The sequence below is a fragment of the Lipotes vexillifer genome, unplaced genomic scaffold (assembly GCF_000442215.2).
Source record: "Lipotes vexillifer unplaced genomic scaffold, Lipotes_vexillifer_v1.1 scaffold15, whole genome shotgun sequence".
In the NCBI taxonomy this organism is placed as follows: Eukaryota; Metazoa; Chordata; class Mammalia; order Artiodactyla; family Lipotidae; genus Lipotes; species Lipotes vexillifer.
The window spans coordinates 841804-866025 of NW_006784589.1; the positions used below are offsets into that span (position 1 = coordinate 841804).

The 24222-nt window shown below is 36.7% G+C and overlaps 1 protein-coding gene across 7 annotated transcripts in view; it reads right to left on the reverse strand.

Annotated features, from left to right (window-relative positions):
* Positions 1-22148: 22148 nt before the first annotated feature.
* Positions 22149-24222, reverse strand: part of KDM6A (lysine demethylase 6A) — a 211842-nt gene continuing 209768 nt past the window's right edge. For 3 of the 7 annotated variants that reach the window (XM_007456961.1, XM_007456963.1, XM_007456958.1), the window contains one exon: positions 23344-23373. In XM_007456961.1, the coding sequence (XP_007457023.1) occupies positions 23344-23373 (30 nt within the window). Of the gene's footprint in view, positions 23374-24222 lie in introns of all 7 variants that reach the window. The other 4 variants (XM_007456960.1, XM_007456957.1, XM_007456962.1 and 1 more) reach the window with 4 other exon arrangements.

Genomic DNA, 24222 nt, shown 5'->3' on the forward strand with positions numbered 1-24222 from the left:
TTGGAAAACGGTATTTTAATTAGCTACTCAAAGACTAAAGACAAAAAGAACTGTATAAAAATACTGTACTCGGGGCTTCCCTGGTGGCGCAGTGGTTGAGGGTTCGCCTGCCAATGCAGGGCACACGGGTTCGTGCCCCGGTCTGGGAGGATCCCACATGCCGCGGAGCGGCTGGGGCCGTGAGCCATGGCCGCTGAGCCTGTGCGTCCGGAGCCTGTGCTCCACAACGCGAGAGGCCGCGGCAGTGAGAGGCCCGCATAAAAACAACAACAACAACAAAATACTGTACTCTACTTTGTAAAGTTTTTTCTTCACAGGGATGCAGGATAGTAATTCTGAAACTACTTTACATGTATTTTAGGGCTGAACAAATAAGTAAATTGTATATAATAGGAGCCATGGTACCAGAGTAAGTAGTTACAAATAAACAAAGGGGGAAGACAGAAGGCTAGACTGAACACTGTAATGCTGGATTCAAGTCACCAATACCAATATAAACCCATGTTTATGTGTGTATGTATGTAATTACATCACTTTTTTTTGTTGTTATAGATGAAACAATTATGGAAGATTGGGAAGGCAAGGAATGATTTTAATTTTTTGCATTAATTTCCATGTACTTTTATATGTCAGTGAACTCATGTGTATTTTAAAATATATGCAGATAGAAATAGAATTGTGGATATATGCGTATACATGAATTAGTACACATACATATATTTCCTAGTTCTGTCATTGTAGAGGGTCCAAAAGCAGTGACAGCCCAGTAGCAATGAGCACACCCATCACCCAGACCTAGGTTTCTAACACCATTCATCAATAAAAGGAATCAGGGCTCCTAAGAGAAATGACTAAGTCTAGGGCTGAGGCACAGAAAATACAAGATGAGCTTGGAGCATTTTGTGGTGCCAGAAAATTAGGAAATGCTTTCTAAAAATGCAAGGAAGAGGCTTCCCTGGTGGCACAGTGGTAGGGAGTCCGCCTGCTGATGCAGGGGACATGGGTTCGCGCCCTGGTCCGGGAGGATCCCACATGACGCGGAGAGGCTGGGCCCATGAGCCATGGCCACTGAGCCTGCGCGTCCGGAGCCTGTGCTCTGCAAAGGGAGAGGCCACAACAGTGAGAGGCCCGCATACTGCAAAAAACAAACAAACCAACAAACAAACCATAAAAATGCAAGGAGGCTTGTCAAAAGTACACAAGAACCAACTTGAAAGAGCTCTCATTGGCCAAAGCTGGAATAATTTGAGCAACAAAATAAATAACAGTAGTACTTGATTATAACTCCAAAAATAAGATAAATATCCATGAGTCAATACTGATATAAATAATTGATTAAATGAATGAATAAATAAATGGGGGAGATGGTACAACTATTCCTTACAGAATAAATTTCCTTACAGAAGAATTCCACGTAACATACATATAGATTCTACCCCCTCTAGGAGGTAAAGCTTAATTTCCTCCTCATGAGCATGGTCTGAACTTAGTGACTCACCTTGAAAGAATAGAGTATGGAGAGGGAAAATAGTAACTTTAAACTAAAAATACATGTGGACAGCACCTTAACCAAATGATCAAGGTCAAAATCACCAGTGACAAAGTTATGTGATATCATGAACCCACTGATATGATATGGTGAGAAAGGCACTTTAGCTCTGTAGTGTTCATCCTCAAAACCCATAACTCAAATCTAATCATGAAAAAAACATCAGACAAACCAAAACTGAGAGATATTCTACAAAATACCTGACCAGTACTCTTCAAATGTCTTTTTTAAACAAATAATTTAAAAACAAGCAGTTTGATGGTTAATTTTATGTGTCAACTTGGCTGGGCCACGGTGCCCAGATATTTGGTCAAACATAATTATGGATGTTTTCTGTGAAGCTGTTTTCTAGGTGAGATTAACATTTAAATTGATGGACTTTGAGTAGATTGCCCTCCATTATGTGAGTGGACCTTATCCAATCAGTTGAAGGCTTTAGTAGAACAAAGACTAACTAACCTCTCTGAGCAAGAATGAATTCTGCCAGCAGATGGCCTTTGATGAGCTGCAACTCTTCCCTGGGTCTCCAGCCTGCTGGCCTACCCAGCAGATTTTGGACTTGCCAAACCTCCACATTTGCATGAGCCATTATAAGTCAGTCTCTCTCTCTCTCTCTCTCTCTCTCTCTCTCTCTCTCTCTCTCTACACACACACACACACACACACACACACACACACATATATACACACACACACATATACACACACATACATACACATATACATACATACGTGTGTGTATAGACACACACATACATTCTGTTGATTTTGCTTCTCTGGAGAACTCTGGCTAATAAAAGCAGTATCTTAATGGTTACTGAGAATACAAAATTCAAAAGGCACACAACTAAAGGGTAGACAGAGAAAAGTCTTACTCTCACCCCTGGCCCCAAGTGACCTAGTTTGCTATCCCTGGAGGTCCCCCCATGTAGCCAGTTTCTTATCTTTTTAGAACTTTTCAGTGGTTTCAAAAATTTTAAGGTCATAAAAAACAAGGAAAGACTCAGGAAATTGTCACAAATTGGAAGAAACTAAGGAGATATGATGACTAAATATAATGTAGTATCCTGGATTGGATCTTGGAACAGCAAGAGGACACTAGTGGAAAAACTGGTGAAATCCGAATAGTCTGGAGTTTAGTTAATAGAATTGTACCAATGTTAATCACATAGTTTTGATCAAGATAACATGGTTATATAAGATGTTAACATTAGGGGAAACTGGGTGAAGGGTATAGGTGAATTCTCCGTACTACCTTTGCAACTTTTCTGAAAATCTAAAATTATTCCAAAATAAACATTTTAATAATAAATATTCTAGACCTCTGGTTATGGACCAAGATGGAATGGACATGCTTCTTTCTATCCTTTCCACTAAGGTAGAAAACCTGAATATTATATTTTAAAAAAACAAATATTAAAATGACTTTGAAAGGTGGAGAGAAGACATGGCAGCTGATCGGCTAGGAGCCCAGGGTCCTGAAGAATGACATGCATGAGTTCCCTGGGTTTCTTTTTCCCTCTGTATATCCTGGACTAGGTATTGTAGAAGCTGGCAACCCAGAAATGCCAATGGGAGCCAACAACAACAACAAAAAAAACCACACCTCCCCCCTCAAAAAAGTCTGCTGGGTGCCTTTTATTTCTTTTTCTTGCCTAGTGAAATGACCAAAACCTCCAGTACAATGATGGAATAAAAATGAGAGTGGACATCTTTGTCTTTTTTCTGATCTTGCAAAGCATTCAGTTTCTCATCATTAAGTGTGATGATAGCTATGAAGTTTTCATAGAAACTCTTTATCAGGTTGAGAAGTTTTCCTCCTGAGTTTGCTGAGATTATTTTTTCATGAATAGGTATTCAGTTTTTCAGATTTTTTTGTGTGGCAAATATTGAGATGACTGTGTAGTTTTTGACTTCTGTTAATAAGTTATATTAGATTAATTGATTTTTGGATGTGAAACTAAACTTGCATTCTTGAGATAAATCCCAGTTGGTCATGATTCATACTTCTTTTGTGTATGTTGCTGGATCCAGTTTGATAATATTTTCTGAAGAATTTTTGTATCTATGTTCATGGGATATTGGTCTGTGATCTTTCTTTCTTGTGGTATTTTTGTCTGGCTTTAGTATCAGGGTAAGTTTATTTTCATAGAATTCATAGGGAAGTGTCCCCTTCTATTCTATTTTATGGAAGAGTTTGTGAAGGAATGACATTACTTCTTAAATATTTAAGAGAAATCACCAATGAAGCCATCGGGGCCTATGTATTTCTTTGTGGGAAGTATTTTAATTACCAGCTTAATCTCTTTACTTGTTATTGTTACCATTCAGCTTTTTCTAATTTTTCTTTGGTAACAACTTTATTAAGATATAATTCACAAACCTTAAAATTTATCCATTTAAAGTGTAGAGTTTAGTATATCTACAAAGTTGTACGATCATTGCCACAATCAATTTTAGAATATTTGCATCACCCCAAAAAGAAGCTGCAAGCTCTTTAGCCTTTATCTCTCCTCCCCCAATTTCTCCATTCTCTCTCTCTGCCTGAGGCAACCACTAATCTACTTTCTGTCTCTATAGATTTGCCTATTTGGCATTTTATATAAATGGAGTCATACACTATGAGGTCTTGTATGACTGGCTTCTTTCACTTGCATAATGTTTTCAAGGTTCATCCATGCTGTAAGATTCACCAATACCTCATTCCTTTTTATGGCTGAATACTGTTCCATTGTACAGATAGACCACTTTTATTTATGTATTCATTAGTTGATGGACATTTGGTTCTTTCCACTTTTTGGCTATTATGAATAATGCTGTCATGAATATTTGTGCACAAGTCTTCATATAGACATGCTTTCATTTCTCTTGAGTATATTCCTAAGTTTGGATTCTACTTCTTGAGTCAGTTTTGGTAATGTGTTTAGTTTGTTGGCCTAAAGTTGCTCATAACATTTGCTTATGATGCTTTTAATTTTTGTAAGGTCAGTAGAATGCCCTCCCTTTTCATTCCTGGGTTTGACAATTTGTACCTTCTTTTTTCTTGGTTGGTCTAGTAAAGGTTTATAGATTTTGTTGATCTTTCCAAAGAACTAATATTTTATTTTATTGATTTACTCTATTTTTGTTTTTTGTTTAGTTTCAGATGATTTAGGAAAGCAAAAAGACACGTGCAACATAGAAATAATGACAAAGCAAATGTGGCTAATTGTAAGCAACTGGTGAATCTGAATAAAGATCTTTGTTCTAATCTTACAATTTTTCAATAAGTTGGAAAAATATCAAAATATTATATATTATTAAAATAAAAACTTATAAAAATGAATATTTCTTCTACCCCAGATCAAACTGCGTTGTGGCAGCTCCAAAGAAATGGAGGGGGAAGGGAGGGGGGCGGATGTGGGGTACTCAAGGAAGAAATGCCCAAGGCAGCCTTCCAGAGTCTTCTCACATGCCAATACAGCACAAAGAGACCCAGAAAGTATTTTCATGAAGCTGAGAGCAGTGTGGATGGGGCCTTAAGAGCTGGCAACAGTGGAGAGAGGCCTGGTGTCCAGGATGAAGAACAAGTCTGTGTGACCCAATAACGGGAGACAATGGGGAATGAGGTATATTGGCAGATGTTTGCATTGACAGAGTGACTCCCCCTCCTCAAGCCTTGGTGTCACTTAAGTCCCCTGCAGAACTGAGATTCAACACTGGAGAGGGTCTTGAACCCTGAGTTGACTGTGGTTGTCTCTCAGTCAGTTAATGGGAACTCTAAATACAAATTATACAAACAAGTTATATCTCTTGTTCATACCTTTCCCATCCTGAGAAATGCATACCCAATAAACACATACACACAATGATAAAACTAAACAAAAAAAGCTGGAGTATCTATAATATCATCAGGCAAAGTAGATTTCAGAACAGGGAAAATTGTCAGCAATAAAAGGTCAATTCTCCAAGAAAACATAGCCACCCTAAACATTTATGCACCTAACTATAGAGACCCAAAATACATGAAGCAAAACCAGACAGAATTTAAAGGGAAAATGGACAACACAGTTATACTTGGAGACTTCAACATTTCTCTCTATATAATCAGTGGAGCAAGTAGCACAATCTGCCAAGATATAGAAAATCTGAATACTACCAACCAACTAGACCTAATTGATGTTTATAGAACACTCTATCCAATAGCAGCAGATAAGGCAACAGAAAGGTCTTCAAAGGGAAACTAAAAGGCTTAGAACACAGTGGATCAGAACATTCATTTACCCATACATGTTGTTGAGCATAATAACCACTTGAATGTTCACAATACATTGTTAGACATTCTGGGGACCATCCACTATTGGATCCTGGATTCCTTCAATTTAACCCCACTTTGAAAAGAGACTTTCTTCACTGGTCACCAGACTGTTCCCTAACTTAACATCAGTCTGAGGCTTTAAAAATAAACCTAGCTGATACAAGTTGAGGTTAGTTGTCAATATTAGGTTTGAAATAGAAGAGTGTGAATATTTAGCATTGTACGGAGATATTAACCAGTACAAACCAAACAAAACAGTTAGAGGCATAAAAATAGGAAGGGAAGAGGTAGAACTATATTTATAGTTAAAATAATATATCTGTAAAACCCAAGATAATTAACGCTAAAACTAATACAAATAATAAGAAAAGTTTAGGAAGTCAACAGTATAAAAGTAACACAGAAAAATTAATAGTCTTTATATATCAAACAATTTCTAAGATATAGTGGAAGAGAAAATTCCATTTGCAACAGCAATGAAAAAGGAATAATATTCAACAATCATAAAAAAGTAAAGGAGGATAGTTCTATAACAAAAAGCAGAGAATTCTGCTTCCAGCAAGATGGAGTATCAGAACTTACTCTCTTGCCTTAAAAAATAACTGGACAAATTATATGAAGCAATAGTTTTTAGACATTGGAAACAGGCATCACAAGACAGTAATCACTGAGAAAGGGAAGAGAATGATGTGATCTCTACAATTGCCCCAGTTTATCGCTTGGAGAGAGTTTCCAGACTGCAGCCAAGAGGTAGGGAACCCAGAACTCAGTACTTTCACTGAGTTGAAGATACAGAGTTGAGAATTCAAGGTGGCCAAGACAGCTAAAAATCCAGAGCGCCAGAGTAGGTGGAAATGCACAAAACAATATCTCTGGAGATTTGCCTATGATTCCTTTCAAGTCTTCCAACTGAAAGGATCAACATGGGTGTAAAGAAACTACTTGAGACCAGAAGGTGTAAGGGAGAGGGGAACCGCACAAAAAGATTAGAGAAAGAGTCCTTTGGAGCTAACTTAGCCAATTATAGTTCCTGTTCCTGTTCCCACCAACTGGATTGGAAAAACCTCATAAATCACATGGCATCAGATAGAATGCTCTGAATGATTTTGCCTCAGTAGTGGGACAAAATTAGAACTAGATTGAACACTGTTCTAGTCTCACCTAATATAGTTTAAAAGCAAGACCTGAAAGTTTCAAACTGTTTCCAAGTAACTTAACTATATCCCAAAACAAGCCCAAGAATACTTATAGAAATAAAACAGAACCTAACAAGGTAGAATTCATACTGTCTGGCATTAAATAAAAATCATCAGGCATGCAAAGAAACAAGAAAATATGACCCATAATTTCAAGAAAAATCAATCAAAATAAACCTAGAAGTGATATAGATGATAGAATGAGTAAACAAGGACATTAAAGTTACTAAACTGCATTATATATGTTCAAGAAAGGAAAGGAAAGCAGAAGACATGGAAGATATTAAGAATATCCAAATCAAACTTCTTAGAGATAAAAATAACAATGTCTAAGATGTAAAATATATACTAGTTGGGATCAAGAGCAAGTTAGACACAGTGGAAGTAAAGTTTAGTGAAATGAAAGACAGTGATAGAAACAATCCAATATGAAACCCAGAAACAAAAAAGACAAAAAAAAAAAAAAAAAAAGGGAACAGATGATCAGTGAGCTATGGGAAAATTTTAAGTAGCCTAACATATGAATCCTTAGAATACTTAAAGGAGGACTCAAAATCTAATATTTGAAGGAATAATGGTTGAAAATTTTCAAATTTGATGAAAACTATAATTCCACAGATTCAGGCAACCCAAAGAACATCAAGCCAAAGATACACGAAGAAAGTTACACCAAGACACTCATAATCAAATTGCTTAAAACTAGGGAAAAAAGATGAAATCTTAAAAGCAGCCAGAGAAAAATTCTAACAACAATGTGTGTGGGGTTTATAATCTATGTGATGTAAAATGTATGACACAAATAGAAGTATAATGTTTTAAGGTTATTAAACTATATTTAAAGTGGTATAATATGTGAAGGTAGACTGTGATAATTTAAAGATGTATAATATAAACCCTAAAACAATTACTAAAATAATACAACAAAGAGCCATAGTTCATAAGCCAACAAAAGAGAGGAAATAGAAGCATAAAAAATCAATACAAAAGAAGACTGAAGAAGAGGAAAAAGAGAACGAAACACAGATGGGAGCAATGAAAAACAAAGAGCAAAGTAGTAGATTTAAATCAAATTATATCAATAAGCACACTAAATACAAATGGCATAGACAACCTGTGGTAGGCTGAATAATGCCCCCCATCCCCTCTCCAAAGATATCCACACCCGACCCTTGAACATATTATCTTACATGGCAAAAATGACTTCACAGATGTGATTAAGGGTACGGACCTTGAGATGGGATATTATCCTGGAATATGTGGGTGGGTCCAACCTAATCAAAGGAGTCCTTAAAAGCAAAGGAGCTTTCCTGGCTGGGTCCAAGAGATATGACAAAATAAGGGAGAGAAATGTGACATAAGAAGGACTCGACCAACCATTGCTAGCTTTGAAGATGGAGGAAGAGGGCCACAAGGCAAAGAATGCAGCAGCCTCTAGAAGCTGGAAATGGCTTTCAGTTTTTAGTAAGAAAATGGGAACCTCTGCCCTACAAGAACAAGAAACCGAATTTTGTCAACAACCCAAATGAGCAGGAAAGAGATTTTTCCCCTAGAGACTCTAGAAAGGAATGCAATCTGCTGACACCTTGACTTAATCTAGTGAGACGCATACTGGACTCCTAACCTACAGAACTATAAGATAATGAATGTGTGTTGCTTTAAGCCACTAATTTTTTGGTAATTTGTTATAGCAAAAAAATTTAAAAAAAATTTTTTTAATTTAAAGACATTTAAAGGTTATTTGGGTTACCTTATTTAGGTTATTTAAACCTTATTTAAAGGTTAAAAGCAAACGCATAAAAAAATACAACATGCTAATGCTAATCAAAAAAAGGTGGAGTAGGGAATTCCCTGGCAGTCCAATGGTTAGGACTCTGCGCTTTCACTGCCAAACTAAGATCCCGCAAGCCACATGGCATGGCCAAGAAAAAAAAAGAAAAGCTGGAGTTTTTTGATCTTTGCTCAGAGATCAAAATAGAACTTGGAGCAAAGAATATTACCAGGAATAAAAAAGGTCATCTCATAATGATAAAGGGGTCAGTTCATCAAGTGAACATAACAATCCTAAATGCTTTTGCAACGAATAACACGGCTTCAAAATACATGAAGTAAAATCTGAAAGAAGTGCAAGGAAAAATAGACAATCCACGATTTTGTTTGTAGAGATCAACACTGCTCTCTCAATAACTGATAGAAAAAATAGACAGAAAATCAGTATAGAAATAGATTGAATAATACTATCAAGCAACTTGCCCTGTCAATTATAGAAAATTCTATCCAACTGCAGAATATACATTCTTTTCAATCACGCATGGAACATTTACCAAGGGCCATATTCCAGGCCATAAAACAGTCTCAATTAATTTAACAGAATTCAAGACATACAAAATATATTCTCTGACTGTAGTGGAATTAAATTAAAAATAAAGAAAAATATCTTGAAAAGCCCCAAACAGTTGGAAGCTAAAGTAACACAGTGTTAAATAATCCATGTCTGAAAGAAGAAATCAAAGGGGAAACCAGAAAGTATCTTGAAATGAATGAAAATGAAAATACATCCAAGTTTGTGGAAGGCAGCTTGTAAAGAAAAAGGCGAACTCAGTAGGACTGGATTGCTCAAATTCTGCACATTCCCAGGAAAAACTCTTGCCCAGCTCCTGGGAACTAAACACTGAGCTCTTGGAATGTTCTGTTAAGAGTATTGTGGGTTTTTTTTTTTAATGTCTGTCTTGGCCATGCTGTACCAGTTTGGCCAGATAGTTTATGCTGCTAATGTGATTTATAGTAAATACCTGCATTTTATCTGTGAGTCTTGGTCTGGAGTCTGAGTAGCTGAGGTCATGAAGGTGCTGACCCCCAATAAAAATCCTGGAGTTTTCCTGGTTGGCAACACTTTCTTACATTTGTCACACACTGTTGCTGGAGGAATTAAGCACATCCCGGGCAACTCCACTGGGAGGGGACACCTGGAACCTTGAGCCTGGTCTCTCCCATACTTCTCCGCATGTGTGTTTTCCCTTTGCTGAATTTAATCTGTATCCCCACCGTAATAAACTATAACTGCATAAAACAGCTTCTTAGTCCCGTGATTCTTTCTAGCAAATCAGCAAGCCTGAGCCTGGTCTTGGGGGACCCCTGACACACAGCTAAAGCATTAATTAGATGGAAATTTATAGAACAAAATGACTATACCAGAAAATGTCTCAAATCAATGATCTCAGTTTCCACCTAAAGAAACTAGAATAAGAGCAGCTAAAGAAACCTGAAGTAAACAGAAGGAAGGAAAATAATATAGATGAGAGAGAAAATCAAGGAAAAATGAAAACAGAAATACAATAGGGGAAAATCAATTAAAAACAAAATTAGCTTTTTGAGCAGATCAAGAAAATTTGTAAACCACTTGCCAGACTGATGGGGAAAAAAAAAGACACAATTTGCTAATATCAGGAGTGACACAGAACTATAGATTCCACAGAGATTAAAAGGATAAATTACCTGAAAGCCACAAACTACCAAAGCTCACTTCAGAAGAAATATATAAACTAAAGAAATTAATTTTGTAATTAAAATATTCTATCAAATATTTTAGTTAGAAATACCATTTCTACGTAAACTCAAGAGAACTGGAGAAAATACTTCCCAACTCATTCTCTGAGGCCAACATTACCCTGATAACAAAACCAGACAAAAACATTATCAGAAAATAAAATTGTTGACCAATATCCCTCATGAACACAGATGTAAAAGTTCAATTCAATTCAAAAAACTGGCAAAAATATATAATCCAACAATACATAAAATAATAAAACATCATGAGCAAGTGGGTTTATCCCAAGAGTATAAGATTAGTTTAACATTTAAAAATCAATCAGGGCTTCCTTGGTGGCGCAGTGGTTGAGAGTCTGCCTGCCAATGCAGGGGACGCGGGTTCGTGCCCCGGTCCGGGAAGATCCCACATGCCGCGGAGCGGCTGGGCCCGTGAGCCATGGCCGCTGAGCCTGCGCGTCCGGAGCCTGTGCTCCGCAACGGGAGAGGCCACAACAGTGAGAGGCCCGCATACGGCAAAAAAAAAAAAAAAAAAAAAAATCAATCAGTGTAATTCACCATATTAGCAAATGAAAAAGGAAAAACCATATAATCATCTCAATCAATGCAGAAAAATCATTTAATAAAATTCAACACACATTTCTGATTTTTAAAATCTCAGCAAACCAGCAATAGAATGGGCCATCCTCAATCTTCAAGGGACATCTTGAAGATGAAAAACACGGAAAAACATTCAATTAACATCATACTTACTTTCCCCTAAAACTGGGAACAGACAAGGATGTCTTCTCTGACCACTTCAACATTGTACTGGAGGTTCTAGCCAGTGCAAAAAAGCAAGAAAAAGAAATAAAAGGCAATAATAAAAGGGAAGGAAGCAGTTAAACTATCTTGATTCACAGATGGCATAATTCTTTATGCAGAAAACCCTAAAAATCTACAGAAAATCTACTAGAACTAATAAATGAGCTTAGCAAGTTTGCAGGATACAAGGTCAATATTCAATAATCATTTATAGTTCTATAAAATAGCAATAAACAATTGGAAATTATAATTTTAAAAACACAATTCATAGTAGCATCAAAAATATAAAAGACTTAGGAATATGAAGATCTGCTTACTGAAAACTACAAAATACTGCTGAGAGAAATTACAGAAGATCTAAATCAATGGAAAAATATGATTTTAATGTGTTTGAAAACTCAATATTGTCAAGATGTCAATTCTCCACAGATTGAGCTATAGATTCAGTGCAGTCTCAGTCAAAATTCCAAAGGAATTTTTCTTAATTGGCAAGCTAAAATTCATCTAGAAATGCAAAAGACCTAGAAAGCTAAAACAACTTTGAAAAAGAAAAGTTGGAAAACTTACACTAGCTGATTGAAAGACTTCATAGAACACAAAAACTAAATTGATATGACTTATAGACCTAACTGTAAAAACTAAAACTATAAGGCTGCTAGTAGAAAACATAGGAGAATACATCGACTAGAATGGCTAAATTTTTGAAATCTAACACCAAATCTCTGTAAGGATGCAGAGCAACTAAAGCTCTCACATATTGCTGGAGAAGTATAAACTGGTACAACCACTTCGGAAAAATGTCTAACAATTTCTCGCAAAGTTAAATATATACCTAACTTATGATCCAGCCATGTTTCTTCTCGGGAAAAAAAAAATCAGAAGCAAAAATTGGAAACAACCCAATGAAATTAGCAGGAGAATTGATAAAAACATTGTATTCTATTCATACAATGAAATCATACTCAGCAATAAAAAAAGAAGGAACTACTGATAGATACACCCATCAACATAGATGAATTTCAAAAACGTTATGCTTAGTGAGAGAAGTCAAACACACAAAAAAGTACATTTTGCATGCTTTCATTTCTATGAAGTTTAAGAATAGAAAAATTAATATATGGGGACAGAAATCAGAAAAGTGGTTGCCTGGGAGAACGGCAAGGGAGGAGGTGATAGAATAGAAAAGGACTCAAGGGAACTTTCTAGGGCAATGGCAGTACTTTTTCTTTTTTTTTAAACGTCTTTATTGGAGTATAATTGCTTTACAGTGGTGTGTTAGTTTCTGCTTTATAACAAAGTGAATCAGCTATACATACACATATATCCCCATATCTTTTCCCTCTTGCGTCTCCCTCCCTCCCACCGTCCCTATCCCACCCCTCTACGTGGTCACAAAGCACCGAGCTGATCTCCCTGTGCTTTGTGGCTGCTTCCCACTAGCTATCTATTTTACATTTGGTAGTGTATATATGTCCATGTCACTCTCTCACTTTGTCCCAGCTTACCCTTCACCCTCCCCATATACTCAAGTCCGTTCTCTAGTAGGTCTGCGTCTTTATTCCCATCTTGCCCCTAGGTTCTTCATGACTTTTTTTTTTTTTTTTTAGATTCCATATATATGTGTTAGCATATGGTATTTGTTTTTCTCTTTCTGGCTTACTTCACTCTGGAGAACAGACTCTAGGTCCATCCACCTCATTACAGATAGCTCAATTTCGTTTCTTTTTATGGCTGAGTAATATTCCATTGTATATATGTGCCACATCTTCTTTATCCATTCATCCGATGATGGGCACTTAGGTTGCTTCACTCTCCGGGCTATTGTAAATAGAGCTGCAATGAACATTTTGGTACATGACTCTTATTGAATTTTGGTTTTCTCAGGGTATATGCCCAGTAGTGGGATTGCTGTGTCATGTGGTAGTTCTATTTGTAGTTTTTCTTTTTTTTTAACATCTTTATTGGGGTATAATTGCTTTACAATGGTGTGTTAGTTTCTGCTTTATAACAGAGTGAATCAGTTATACATATACATATGTTCCCATATCTCTTCCCTCTTTGTCTCCCTCCCTCCCACCCTCCCTATCCCACCCCTCCAGACAGCCACAAAGAACCGAGCCGGTTTCCCTGTGCCATGCGGCTGCTTCCCACTGGCTATCTACCTTACGTTTGTTAGTATATATATGTCCATGTCTCTCTCTCGCCCTATCACACCTCCCCCTTCCCCCTCCCCATATCCTCAAGTCTGTTCTCCAGTAGGTCTGTGTCTTTATTCCTGGTTTACCCCTAGGTTCTTCATGACATTTTTTTTCCTTAAATTCCATATACATGTGTTAGCATACGGTATTTGTCTTTCTCTTTCTGACTTACTTCACTCTGTATGACAGACTCTAGATCTATCCACCTCATTACAAATAGCTCAATTTCATTTCTTTTTATGGCTGAGGAATATTCCATTGTATATATGTGCCACATCTTCTTTATCCATTCATCTGATGATGGGCACTTAGGTTGCTTCCCTCTCCGGGCTATTGTAACTAGAGCTGCAATGAACATTTTGGTACATGACTCTTATTGAATTTTGGTTTTCTCAGGGTATATGCCTAGTAGTGGGATTGCTGGGTCATAAGGTAGTTCTATTTGTAGTGTTTTAAGGAACCTCCGTACTGTTCTCCATAGTGGCTGAACCAATTCACAATCCCACCAGCAGTGCAAGAGTGTTCCCTTTTCTCCACACCCTCTCCAGCATTTATTGTTTGTAGATTTTTTGAATATGGCCATTCTTACCGGTGTGAGATGATATCTCATTGTAGTTTTGATTTGCATTTCTCTAATGATTAATGATGTTGAGCATTCTTCCATGTGTTTGTTGGCAATCTGTATATCTTCTTTGAAGAAATGTCTACTTAGGTCTTTTGCCCATTTTTGGATTGGATTGTTTGCTTTTTTGATATTGAGCTGCATGAGCTGCTTGTAAATTTTGGAGATTAATCCTTTGTCAGTTGCTTCATTTGCAAATATTTTCTCCCATTCTGAGTGTTGTCTTTTGGTCTTGTTTATGGTTTCCTTTGCTGTGCAAAAGCTTTGAAGTTTCATTAGGTCCCATTTGTTTATTTTTGTTTTTATTTCCATTTCTCTAGGAGGTGGGTCAAAAAGGATCTTGCTGTGATTTACGTCATAGTGTGTTCTGCCTATGTTTTCCTCTAAGAGTTTGATACTTTCTGGCCTTACATTTAGATCTTTAACCCATTTTGAGTTAATTTTTGTATGGTGTTAGGGACTGTTCTAATTTCATTCTTTTACATGTAGCTGTCCAGTTTTCCCAGCACCACTTATTGAAGAGGCTGTCTTTTCTCCATTGTATATTTGGCAATACATTCTTTTTTTTTTTTTTTTTTTTAAATAATACACAATGTATTTATTTATTTATTTATTTATGGCTGTGTTGGGTCTTCATTTCTGTGCATGGGCTTTCTCTAGTTGTGGCAAGTGGGGGTCACTCTTCATCGCGGTGCGCAGGCCTCTCACCATCGCGGCCTCTGTTCTTGCGGAGCACAGGCTCCAGACGCGCAGGCTCAGTAATTGTGGCTCACGGGCCCAGTTGCTCCATGGCATGTGGGATCTTCCCAGACCAGGGCTCGAACCTGTGTCGTCTGCATTGGCAGGCAGATTCTCAACCACTGCGCCACCAGGGAAGCCCTTGGCAATACATTCTTGATTGAGATATGGTTACACATTTGTCAAAACTCATCAAACTGTACACTTAAGATCTGTTCAGCTTACTGTATGCAACCATATCTCAAAAGATAAAAAAGCAAGTTTAAAACACAGGCAAATAGTCTCTAACTATATGAAAAATCAGTCAACCTAAAATTAAAATTAAAGTTATCTTAAGATTCCATTTTCACCAATCATATTTGCAAAATTCCAAAAGGCTCCACAATACAGTCTGTTGGCGAGACTGTAGGAAAAATAGCCAAGTTCATATATTGCTGGGGTGAGTGTAACACAGTATAGCTATGAAGGGCATTATCAAGCAAAACTATATATGCACTTACCTTTTGGCCCAGCAATCAAATCTCTAGGACTCTACCCTGAAGATATATACGTCCATAAACACAAAACAACATATGCATAAGTGCATTGAGACATTATTTGAAATATCAAAAGACTGAAAACACCCTCAAATGTCCATCATTTGGATATAGTACATGCAAACAACAATGGAGTCCCATGAATTGATAATAATTTTTAGGATATATTCAGTGGAAAAAAGAAAAAAAAAACAAGGTGCCAGATATAGAGAACAAACTAGTGGTTAGTAGTGTGGGGAGGACTGGGGAGCAGGGGGAGAGACAATATAGGGGTAGGGGAATTTTTTTAAGGGTTATGGGATTATATGAAATCATGTGTGTGAAACTTTTGAAAATTGTAAAGCACTATAGAATTTAAAAATCTTTCATTCATTTTTTTTTTTTTTTTTTTTTTTTTTTGCAGTACGCGGCCCCTCACTGCTGCAGCCTTTCCCATTGCGGAGCACAGGCTCCAGACGTGCAGGCCCAGCGGCCCTGGCTCACGGGCCCAGCCGCTCCGCGGCACGCAGGCTCCTCCCAGACCGGGGCACAAACCCACGTCCCCTGCACCAGCAGGCGGACCCCCAACCACTGCGCCACCAGGGAAGCCCAATAAAATTTTTTTAATTGCTCAGTAGTATTCCTTTGTATAGCTAATCTACAACTTGTTTATTAATCTGCTGATGAACATTTGGGGTGTTTCCTTTCATTTTTGCTATGACAAAGCTGCTACAAAAAAAACACCAAATAAACAAAAAAAACAAGATGCCAAATAATGTATACAACATGCTACATCTTGTGTAAAAAAGAAGGGAAATAAGACTATATAACAAATTTACTTACTTTTAGAAAGAGAAACACAGGAAATATGAGCTAATAAATTGAAAGTGGTTACTTATTAGTGGTGGGTGGAGAAATCTGAAGGTGAAAGGGATGGGAGCAAGACTTCCCAGAAAGCACCTTTTAATATAGTTTTGCATTTTGAACCATGTAAATGTTATATATTTTGAAAATAAAGTGAAATCAAAAGAAAGGGTGGGGGTGGGGAGCTCGATGGATACTGAAGCAAGCCTAAAATTCAGGTTTCAGAGTGCTAGCATGAACTTCAGTGTCAACTAGCAAATTACCTAATGTTCACACACGGCTCTTCAGTGGGCTCTTATTCATGAAATTTTTGTGCAGACTGTATCTGGAGGAGCAGATGGAGATAATCTTACAAAGGAATTCTAATTCATGAACTATGAGCCCCATCTGATACAGAAAAATTTATGACAGGATAATTTGTAGGCTGATCAATATTTTAAAACTATCCAGGTTTTGTATACAGCAGTTGTATTTTCAAACCTTTGGTACTTAGTTTTTCTTAAATGAAAATTTTGATGTCTCAATAACTCTTATCGTTTTGAGCTTGTCCCCCCCCCCACCCCTCCCAAATGTTTTCAGTACTGTAACCCAGAAAATCTTGTTGATTGTAGATTTGGGTACTGATTTCCATTTATTAGACATAGAATCCTTTCCATGTGCCGACATTTCAAAATTTGCATCTGAGTACGTTTAATGAAAGATGACACTTAAATCACATATATCAAGTTCTCTAAAGATAACATTCTCATCTAGTTTCACCCTGCCAAGTGTATTATTCTATCACAAAGTGGAGAGCTAAAGTTAATGCTTAAGTACAATTAACTATACATGCCTACAAAATCAGTGAATTTGCTTTCTCTTTTCTCCCCCATACTCTCTTTAACAGATGTTGTATCTGGGCATTTGGAAGTAGGTGTAATTCAGAGTATTGCTTGGTGTTAATCATACCTTTAATCTATTTGAAGCCATCCTACACTTTCACACACATGATTATAATACCTTAAGACAGTCCCTATGTTCATGAGGAATCTTTCTGTTGTTCACATTAAGACATGTTTAATCACTTCGAAGTGATTACATGGCACTGAACTACATGGCACTGAAGTTTTAAAACCCTGAGAAAACTGTGATTCCACATCTTTTTCAGGTTGGTACACTTAAAATTCATACTTTGAATATGTTAAATCATATTCCCACCTTAAACTAGATTGGTAAGTGGTAGTCAGACCAAGAGTTTAGAAAAATGCATATTAATCTTTACATTGAGAATATTACTCGCTTTCTTGTTAGTTTGTTGAAGTGCCATTATTTGGTTTTAGGATGGGTACAACTCAGTAGACATCACTAAGACTTAACAGGAATTTCCTTTTCCTTTCTCATTTCCACTTTCATTGCTTGCATTTTCACCGTGTTTTTCAACCGCAATTGAGGGTCCTAATGCAACCTAAACCCATGCTTCCTTCTCATTCTAAGAGCGCAAAAATCTAGGAATATGATGTTAGGAAGAGGTAAATACTACTACTCCCCAAATGCTTTGTTTGTGATAGTTCTTTATTACCCTTTCACTGTCTGTAGGATCTGTAGCAATGTTCCCTTTCATTCATTTTTTTTAATTAGTTATCTATTTCATACATGTTAGTGTATATATGTCAACCCCATCTCCCAATCCACCCCTCCCCTTTTCCCCCTTGGTGTCCATACGTTTGTCCTCTACATCTGTGTCTCTATTTCTGCCCTGCAAACTGGCTCATCTGTACCATTTTTCTAGGTTCCACATATATGCGTTAATATACGATATTTGCTTTTCTCTTTCTGACTTACTTCACTCTGTATGACAGTCTCTAGATCCATCCACGTCTCTACAAATGACTGAATTTCGTTCCTTTTTATGGCTGAGTAATATTCCATTGTATATATGTACCACATCTTTATCCATTCATCTGTCTATGGACACTTAGGTTGCTTCCATGACCTGGCTATTGTAAATAGAGCTGCAATGAACATTGGGGTGCATGTGTCTTTTTGAATTATGGTTTTCTCTGGGTATATGCCCAGTAGTGGGATTGCTGGGTCATATGGTAATTCTATTTTTAGTTTTTTAAGGAAGCTCCATACTGTTCTCCATAGTGGCTGTACCGATTTACATTCCCACCAACAGTGCAAGAGGGTTCCTTTTTCTCCACACCCTCTCCAGCACCCAAATGCTTCATTCTTAACACAAACTTAACCACTATGACGTACATCCCAGCTTGCCCAGGATAGCCCCATTTCTTGGCCGTTGTCCTGCCCAACTAATAGCATTGTCCCTTTTCGATCTCAAAGGGGTTCTGGTTTGGACTATAAAAATGTCAGCCTAATTATATGTTATACATTTTAAAATATTTTTCTCGTTAAAGAAATATTCAAAATGAAGTTTCTTTCAAACGTCACTAGAGTAAGCACTCAGCAATTCCTATTTCTCTGCAGTAGGAGGTAGAATAGCACTTGCTCTGGAGTCGGATCAACATAGTTGGAATCTTACCTTCAATACTTAATAACCACAAACCTTGGGCAAGTTACATGATCCTCTCTTTGCCTCAATTTACGTATGTGTAACATGAGGCTAAAACAGTACCTCAGAGGGTCATTGTGAGGACTAAAGAGAATATATTTAAAGTACTTAGCACTATGCTTTGCAACAGTATTCAGTAAAGGGTAGGTATCTTTAGGCCATACTAAAAAAATACCATCCTCATTTCCCTGTTCAACTGAAAAGTATTTCTTCCTTTCAAAACCAAAATACCACATGGCATACTTCATGGCATATATACAAAAGTATTAATTACTGTGTAAAGCACTCAAGACAATGATACAAAATGCTTAAAATTGATGACTGTCTGCTGTTACACAAAGACCAATGTAATTGCATCCCTGGTGCTCTTGGAAGACCGAAGTGACTCCACCACCCCCTCAAATTCGGCACCTTTTCCCGTCCACTGCAATCCATCCGGTTGTTGCTCCACTGAAGGTGCTCTGACAAATGTCACCAACTATCTTGTGCCAAATCCAAAGAAATCCATTTAATCCTCATCTTTGCAACATGGTATGGTTACTTTTGAAAAACTTTAGCTTGTCTAAGATCACCCTTGCTGGTTTCTTTTAGCTTTCTTCTCCTTTGCAATCTTCTCTCCCCTTACATGCTGACGTTCCTAAGTGGGTATTTGAGCGGCCTCTCCTCACCATACAGTTCCTGTACGATCTTACCTCCTCTGGTTCTAAGCACCACCTCGATGATGGACAGCCAGATACATGGTTGCAGTTCAGGCCTCTCCTAATTCCAACTACTTAGATGCATTACAAGCAGTTCTACTCTGATTTCCCATTCTAGTTAGAAGGGCCTCCACCCACCGGTAGACATCTAATGGGTCCTGTGGACTTTACTTTTGTCTTCCAAATCTGCGCTCCTATTTCCATCCTCACAACATCCAAAGTCCAAGTCCAAATCACCTCTTCCTTGAATTTCTGTTTTAGAAATGCCCCTCTAGCAGCAATGTGGAAGATGGAGTAAAGCAGGCACGAAGACTACTGCAAATTCAATGCTGTTCTTTTGCTTAATTCTGTGCATGGTTCCACATTAACTACAGGGTAAAGTGTAAACATCTCTCATGGCAGAGGAGGCTTTTCAACATTGGGGGCCTTCCACTCTCCAGTACACTCCTCTAATCCCTTAGTCAAAGTTCCCAAATCCTCTTGCTCTAGGTGTGATACAAACCCTGCTGAAATGCAAGCCCCAATCAATACTATTCACCTTTCTTGTTATCTCTTCTAGGTTCTGCTTGACATATTACATGAATCTCCCATATGAGGTGCGTGTATGAAGAGTAAAAGGCACGGATCACATCTTATTCAGATTCATTTTTTAGGAGATACTAAATAAATATATTGACTAAATGAAAATACACATGATAATTTAAAGATTTAAGTTCTGAGAAGCAGACACTTCATTTAATGTAATTTCATAATATTACGTGATCTTTTATTTCAGTTGCCTATTACTAGTAATTTGAAAGTCCCAACTGTCAAATTACTACTTTGGAAAAGTGACTTAGATTTTAGTTCAAAATACAGAAGCCAAAATTTAATTGATTTAACTTAAATGGGTTAAACAAGTTAAACTGCTATACTGATGGTGTAAGAGTTCCTGTTTAGCTGGTGACAACGAGAAAAGAATATGATTTAGTTCTCACTTTCTGGATCAACATCTTTTTTTAATATGTCATATAATTAGTTTCTTTCTCTAAACAATGTGTGTGTGTGCAAATGATGCAAACTCATTTCATTATTAAGGCACCCAGATAGTGTGTGCTTAGCTGGATTTACCTATATAAGCAGTAAAAAGAAAAGAGAAAAAAAGCATGCTATTTCTTCTGCAACCTGAAAAATGTAAGTTATTAAAGCAGTTAAACTGAGGAAAAGAAAGCAGTTTACGTAAGACTCTGTTCATCTAGTTACACCTCAGACTAATGTTGATAGGTTTGACTTGTCTCCTATCCTCTACCCATTCAAACACTAAGTGAGCAAGTATTACTCTGAATCTTTAACTTCCAAATATTGTATTAGTGAAACACCACTAAATTACTCTTAAATGTCAGACAACTTATGTTAATCTTGGCAATAAACCATCTTAATAAAACCACAGAAAACATGAGACACTGTGTTAGTAAGATAAACTAGGAATGGTTAAGGAACATTTAGGCATAGCTTTAGCATTCTTATAATCTTTGTTTCTGGATAGTTGACGTACTTTTTTTTTTTAAATTAAAGTATAGTTGATTTACAATGTTGTGTTAATTTCTTTGACTTGCAATTTTTATTTGCAAAAATGTTTTGTCTTGAGTTTTTTTTTTTTTTTTTTTTTTTTTGCGATACGTGGGCCTCTCCCGTTGCAGAGCACAGGCTCCAGACGCGCAGACTCAGCAGCCATGGCTCACGGGCCCAGCCGCTCCGCGGCATGTGGAATCTTCCCAGACCGGGCCACGAACCCATGTCCCCTGCATCGGCAGGCGGACTCTCAGCCACTGCGCCACCAGGGAAGCCCGTCTTGAGTTCTTTTAAAAAAAATCAGTGGTTAAACATCTTAAGCAGCACTTAGACAAGCACTCTTGCTTCTTAACTAAAATTTAATTATTTCCTTCTGAAATTTTAAGAGATGATTGCTGCTAGTAGATATTCAAATTCAATTATTTACCAAATTATTAACTAACTGGATAAAATATCTCTGTGCTTTAAAGCCTTCAAACTGTTTCTAGGAGGACAACATACTCTACAACTATCTGAAAAAGAGCACTTGTTAATGCAGTCAGCACAGCATTTCACCAGTTAGGATTATAAATTCTCTTTAGTTATATATAACTTCCTTTACAGCATTCTCTATGTGCTTTCATTGAATATTCCTGGAAAAACCTTAGAGAGAACAGCATGATAAAATGAGAATATGTGCCAAATACAAGGTACCATTATTATAAAATGAAATACTATTGGTAATTAGAAGTGACGTGTTAATGCTAATATAGCTTACTATATTTTATTAGTGATGTGGAATTGGAAGACTCCCTCCCCTGCCCAATCATGTCATGCAAGCAGGAAAGCATGAAATGTCAAAACTGCCTAACCTTAAAAAATAAGTCTCTTAATTTATTTGCATTCTAAAATAGAGCCCTTCATCTGAATCTTTTTTCCATATAAAACACTACTAAGTGATGTACAGGATTTGACAAGCCCATAGAACATTCCCTTTGAAATCTTAAGTTCAATCACTATTTGTTTTCTACTATTATACTACATTTTGGCAGCAACTGTTTATTGGTCTGTCATTGCAGTAATTGCAACTTAACAATAAACCAGTCTGACATTTTAGGTCTTGAAGATACATACCATATATATTTCTTTAAAAATAATCATACTTTTGTAAGCAATACTTTACAGTAGACACCTCAAAAATCTACCATAGATGTGAAACTTAAAACGAGAAAAATTTAAGCTCTAAATCTTTATACATATATATCCAGATTTCTATATATATTATATATACATACACAAGTATATATAAAATATATATAATCAGATTTGAAAAATGAACAAAAACTGGGCACTGTACATAAAGTCTTTTTAAAACTCAAACAATAGAAACCTCTTTAAACATTAAACAATTTTAATAAAAGTTTCTGTACAATGCTAAGCAGTTTTATTTACACATAGAAAATGTAATAGGAGTAGTGTTTGAAATTACAGAACTCCTTAAAATTTCAATGGCAGGTAAATCTGGAAAAAATAACAGCATTCCATTCACAAATATTTTCAAGCAATAAATATGTATTTATAAATAGTGTAAATTTACATCAAGATTAGAAACAAAAATCACAAATCTGGTTTATTCCTTAGTCTATGTGCAATCCATTATCTTTGTGACTTGGCTGTTAATTTTTTAAACTTTTTATTTAGGAACCAAAAGTGTAATAACCGTCATGGTTTCAAAACAAGACAGAAAAACATAAAAGCAGTAAAAAAGTTCCTTACCTAACTTTTCACATTAAAAAAAAGTTGACCAAAGAAAGACTTAAAATTGCTAACTACCTTACAAAGAAATGACCAGCTAGGCTAGTATTTTTTTCCAAGGAAAATTCTGAAGGGGGAAAAGATAGATGAAAACCAATTCATCAGCCCAGAAATAGAGAAATATAAAAGAGGTTGTCTTCAAGTCAGTAGTCTGTATGATGTTGCCAGTTTTGTCAGATATATACAAAACATGGAAATTATTATTTTTTTTTTTCTGAAGTACAGCTGATCAGCTTTGTGAGAGTCCTGGAGTAGGAGAAATGCTCTCCCCTGTCCAGTTGGTTGACACTCCGCACTTGGAAGGTTGCATAGACACAGTTTTCAGCCAGCAGCCTTACGAGATAGCTACAAAAACCAGTGGTGCAGAACTGGGTTAGTTCCTGAATAGCAGAAAAGTTCTCATTTAATGTCCATGGAACAATATCAAGATGAGGAGGATGGTAATGGAGGAGCCTGAAAATAAAAGTAAAGTATGTTACTTTGGTATACAAATTGTTAATAGTATTCCCTAGCTCCAGGTTACAAACAGAGCCTGCGTATGAAAGTAAAGGAAATAACAATTCTCAAGAAAGTTCAACGGCCTGCCACACTCTGTCAAGCACAACCAACCTCCCCTTACTGTCTCCCACCTGGCAAATTTTCCTAAGAGTCTGAGACCATTACCCAACTCAGCACATCCACATTTTTCGGTACTTGTTCACCAATTAGTCAAAAACTCTTAGAATGTTATTAGGTTGACCATTTTTTGAGACTGCTTAAAAATATAAAGAAGGCTTGTGGAAAATAATATAACAAATCAATTATGATTTCATTAGTGACTTGCTTCAGAAGCTAACTCAACTAGATAATAAATTTTGTTTAACATATTCCAGATAATTTTCTTCTTCTTCAAGCAATCCTGAAGACCATTCAAGTGAAAGTATCAGGAGCTAAATTTCAAAAGTTCAGTTTCTGAGCACATATGTAAGAGAAAAAGTACTGAGGGAATTCAACAATTCTCTTCTATTCATAAAACTACTGATGTGCTAGAGTAAAATGCTTCCCCCTAAGCATCTGCTGTTTAAAATTAACAACTGTGTGCAATTTATAAAGATACTTGAATTTCATAAGGTTATATAACACAGCAGGAAGTTAAGCTCCATCAAATAGTCCCATAAAGTTAATACTTCTGGCAAGGACAAGATTTTAAATAAATACAATTAGCTCTAAAAGCAGAAGTATATTTAAAAGCATACACACTGATTCATATTGTGGACACTAATAACCTATATACACATTTTATCAACTGAGATCAAATGACAT